General features: G+C 35.5%; 1 protein-coding gene across 1 annotated transcript; it reads left to right on the top strand.

Annotated features, from left to right (window-relative positions):
* The first annotated feature begins 658 nt into the window (after positions 1-658).
* LOC116696561 (uncharacterized) lies at positions 659-2,917 on the top strand. The gene is made up of 6 exons (XM_032527621.1): positions 659-925; positions 1,043-1,348; positions 1,463-1,804; positions 1,945-2,085; positions 2,181-2,239; positions 2,353-2,917. Exons 1-6 carry the CDS (start codon positions 883-885, stop codon positions 2,482-2,484), a joined length of 1,023 nt encoding a protein of 340 aa, XP_032383512.1. The 5' UTR covers positions 659-882; the 3' UTR covers positions 2,485-2,917.
* The last annotated feature ends 67 nt before the right edge of the window (positions 2,918-2,984 follow it).

Raw genomic sequence — 2,984 nt, forward strand, 5'->3', positions numbered from 1 at the left:
ATTCTTTTATTCAATTCCTATTTAAAGCTGCTATGGTCAATATATTCATATTGGACTAACTGTATGTGAGATAGGCTTCATGCAAAAACAAAAACCCCAGAGTCAACACCAGACCCTGCTGCTCCCCTCGACTCTTCAGAGGGTTTCAGCATCTTTCCGCTCATTGTTGACTCTCACCGGTCTCATCAAAGTTTTCCCCCGACCTGGCAGCCCACTGTTTTCTGCCACTGTAAAGGTGGAATTCACAAATCACTTTGATCCAATCAATTAGCATAGTGTACAGTTTGTTTATTCTGACTTTCATCATTGTTTTTTTGCCAATATTTCATAAACCAAGTAGTTAGTTACTCAACTTCAATCATAAAAAACTTTGTTGTGAAAATAAAATACATAAAAAGAGGGCATTGAATGTTTGAAAATATCACCATTGAACATGATCTTGGGTTTGCAGAATTAATCAAAATCCGAGTCAGACACAACAACACCCTATGAATCACAGAAATATTAGCAGGCTACAAACCCAATGAAATACTAAAGATGTACTGTATTTATCAAAAATGTATTGTATTGTATCATATTGTTTCTTTTCCTTTCGTTTTTGGACAACTTTAGTTTACATTAAGATCAAATCATCTGTTGGGTTTACTCTGTGTCAGTTATAGAAACCCACCATGAAACATGAAACCAACGCATGCTGTTGTTTCATGTGTTTGGGTTGGAAATATGGTTCATTTTATTTCCACTGCGGTTGTAAACACCAACATAATGATTGGCCAATCAATTTGCCATAAAACTGTTCCCTCCCACTTAATATACAGATCACAGTGAATCATTTCCTAACGTGATCTAAATTACAACAGTCTCAAGTGTAATAACCTGGAAATGATAATTGTGGTTTATTTACTGCTGATGCTCCGAGTGGGGCGTAAGTATAAGACAAAAATGTCAGATTTACTCCAGATGTATGTTTAAAGTATTTTTATTGTCTTACAGTAGTAACGTTTAACTATTTCTCCATTGTTAATGTAAAACATATTTTCAGGATGCACAGATGATCAAAACTTTGAGACCAGGACTGTTGAGTTGGGAAGTGATGTGAGACTGACTTGTCCTCGCAAGTCCACGGGAAGCTTGTTTTGGATCAAGCTCGTTTCTGGAGAATATCCTAAAGTCTTAGGTAAAACATTTAGCTTAGAGAGTGATCCTCGCATTGCAGCCACAGAAGAACCTGGAATATTTGTTCTGCATATTGTTAGAGCAAGGCTAAGTGATACTGCAGTTTACTACTGTATGAAAATACATCAACAAAACTTCACATTTTTGAAAGGAGCAGACCTGAGAGTTGAAGGTAAATACATTCCTTAATTTCATTACAGATTTATTCTAAATAAATATGGTGACAGTTGTCTTTTGTTTGAAAATCAATGTTTGAAGTTTTATACGTTTTTTTTAAATTTCCCAGGACCAGAACCCACTGCTGTCCCTCCATCTGATCCAGTCGGTCCAGGAGATTCAGTGACTCTGCAGTGTTCAGTCCTCTCTGACTCTGAGAACAAGACGTGTTCAGAGGAACAAAGTGTGTTTTGTTTCAGAGCTGGATCCCATCAATGTGGCCCAGGTTTTAATTATACTCAAGGAAACAGTGTTGAAGAACATGAAAAGAATCCAAAGGGACTCTCGACAAAGAAGTGTATCTACAGCTTCTTTAAGAACGTTAGCTCCTCTGATGGCGGGACTTATTACTGTGCTGTGGCCACATGTGGGGAGATATTTTCTGGAAACGGATCAAAACTGGACATTGAAGGTAACTGCATTGTATTTGTATGTAATAAGATAATTATAATATATGTGTGTTTGATTAAGGTAAAGTACCACAACATTAAATATGTATAAATTACTCTTAATTACACTTTCACTAATTGTTAACTTTTCATATTGTGTCAGCAGTCAACATGCAGGACTCGCAGAAGGACCATACGGTTCTCTGTCTGTTAGGTGCTGCTTTGGCAACAAGTCTGATTGTTATAGCCTTTCTCATTTATTCAATCAAGAAGCTCAAGAAACAATCTTGTGGTTGTTGCAACAGTAAGCAAAGTCACTCATACACAATATGTATCTATCAAATGGTGTTTGGCATATGTGGATTCACATTAATGTTGTGTTTTTATTTCATAATACAGCTGCTGTTGCACTGCAAACCAATGGTGCAACAGCCAGTGGTCATCAGCAAAGTCAGCAGGTAAGGTATGTGAAGGGAAAAGGTAGCTGGAAAGATATCAGTATGTTTTTCTCTCTGCATATGTAAAAATTAACATCTGTCGTCTCATAACAGTTTTTCTTACATTTTCTCAGACAGATGAGGACTTGGTTTATTCTGCAGCAATCTTTACCATTAGGAAAGCTAGCAAAGGAGGGACAAGAGATGCAAAAACAGAGGAGAAAGAGAGCATCTACTCTGAAGTCAGGGCTCAGGGGTTGGATTAACACTATAGACACTAAATTTGTTACTCTAAAGTTGATAAATTATTCTTTATTTTGGATAATAAAAAAACATGGAATAGCCTACATTTTATCTTAGATTATATGTATCTGTTTTGTAAAAGTAACATAGTAGTAATTTTTAGCAATAAACCTGTGATGTATGGATCCCATATCTATAAACATTTGTTTCATTTTTATCAAAGTTTTTAACTCTGAGAAGATTATATTATCTTTCCCTTTGTACATCATGATCTTTCGAGTCTGTTATCTTCCTCCATTGGTCTACATATGTGTCAATGCTATACAAAGGTACTGTACTAACAGGAATTGGTGGTTGTGTGTTGTTGCTTTCTTCTTAATAAAGAAATAAATATACTTTATGAAGAGCTACCAAACTGATAATGAAATTAAAGACTTGTCTATTGAATGACTGCAAATGAGCAGAATTTTCAATTCAATTCAATTTTATTGATAGTATCAATTCATAACAAGAGTTATCTCAA

This window comes from Etheostoma spectabile, chromosome 10, assembly GCF_008692095.1.
Source record: "Etheostoma spectabile isolate EspeVRDwgs_2016 chromosome 10, UIUC_Espe_1.0, whole genome shotgun sequence".
Classification (NCBI taxonomy): Eukaryota; Metazoa; Chordata; class Actinopteri; order Perciformes; family Percidae; genus Etheostoma; species Etheostoma spectabile.

Excerpts from the sequence above, each read along its gene's own strand:
- LOC116696561 (XM_032527621.1), top strand. The coding sequence starts at position 883 with ATGATAATTGTGGTTTATTTACTGCTGATGCTCCGAGTGGGGC. Across the intron at positions 926-1,042 it reads GCTGATGCTCCGAGTGGGGC|GATGCACAGATGATCAAAAC; the intron begins GTAAGTATAAGA and ends ACATATTTTCAG. Across the intron at positions 2,086-2,180 it reads ATCTTGTGGTTGTTGCAACA|CTGCTGTTGCACTGCAAACC; the intron begins GTAAGCAAAGTC and ends TTCATAATACAG.